This window comes from Geospiza fortis, unplaced genomic scaffold, assembly GCF_000277835.1.
Source record: "Geospiza fortis unplaced genomic scaffold, GeoFor_1.0 scaffold248, whole genome shotgun sequence".
NCBI lineage: Eukaryota > Metazoa > Chordata > Aves > Passeriformes > Thraupidae > Geospiza > Geospiza fortis.
Genome location: NW_005054695.1, coordinates 99150 through 99968, shown reverse-complemented (window position 1 = coordinate 99968; position 819 = coordinate 99150). Strand labels below are relative to the sequence as shown.

At 65.3% G+C, this 819-nt stretch overlaps 1 protein-coding gene across 1 annotated transcript in view; it reads left to right on the top strand.

Annotated features, from left to right (window-relative positions):
* The window catches only part of ANO8 (anoctamin 8), a 22267-nt gene that overhangs the window by 10682 nt on the left and 10766 nt on the right, over window positions 1-819 (top strand). Inside the window, exons 7-9 of the mRNA XM_031065176.1 lie at window positions 17-169; window positions 456-582; window positions 663-718. Coding sequence (XP_030921036.1) covers window positions 17-169; window positions 456-582; window positions 663-718 — 336 coding nt within the window. The remainder of the gene's footprint in view (window positions 1-16; window positions 170-455; window positions 583-662; window positions 719-819) is intronic.

The following is an 819-nucleotide window of genomic DNA, read 5'->3' as shown; positions in this document are numbered from 1 at the left end:
GCGCCGGTCCCCGCAGGGCACCAAGCGGATCAGCCCGGTGACCAGCGCTGAGGAGTTCTATTACCCGCCCTGGAAGCGCCTCCTGTTCCAGAGCCTCGTCAGCCTCCCCGTCTGCCTGGCCTGCCTCACCCTCGTCTTCCTCCTCATGCTCGGCTGCTTCCAGCTCCAGGTGTGGCCCCGTCCTGGGGACAGTGACAGTGGCACTGTCCTGGGGACAGTGACAGTGACCCCGCTCTGGGGACAGTGGCAGTGGCACTGCTCTGGGGACAGTGACAGTGGCCCCGCTCTGGGGACAGTGACAGTGGCACTGCTCCTCCTGCTGGTGCTGCTCCGGGTCCTGATTCTGATCCTGACCCTGATTGTCTCCGTGTCCCATCCCTGTCCCTATCCCCACCCTGTCCCTGTCCCTGTCCCTGTCCCTGTCCCTGTCCCTGTCCCTGTCCCTGTCCCCACAGGAGCTGGTGCTCAGCATCCAGGAGCTGCCGCGCGTCCTTCGCTTCCTGCCCAAAATCATCCTGGCCGTCATTGTCACCGCCTGTGACGAGCTCTACAAGAAAGTGGCCCTGTGGCTCAATGACATGGGTGCGCTGGGGACCCCGTGGTGGCCATGGGGTGGCCCTGGGACCCCCGGGCCCCCCTGACCTCCCCCCTGTGCCCTGCAGAGAATTATCGGCTGCAGAGCGCCTACGAGAAACACCTCATCATCAAAATGGTCCTGGTGAGGGGACACGGGGACACTGGGGGGACACGGGGACACTGGGGGACACTGGGGACACAGGGACATGGGGGGACACTGGGGGGACACTGGGGGACACTGGG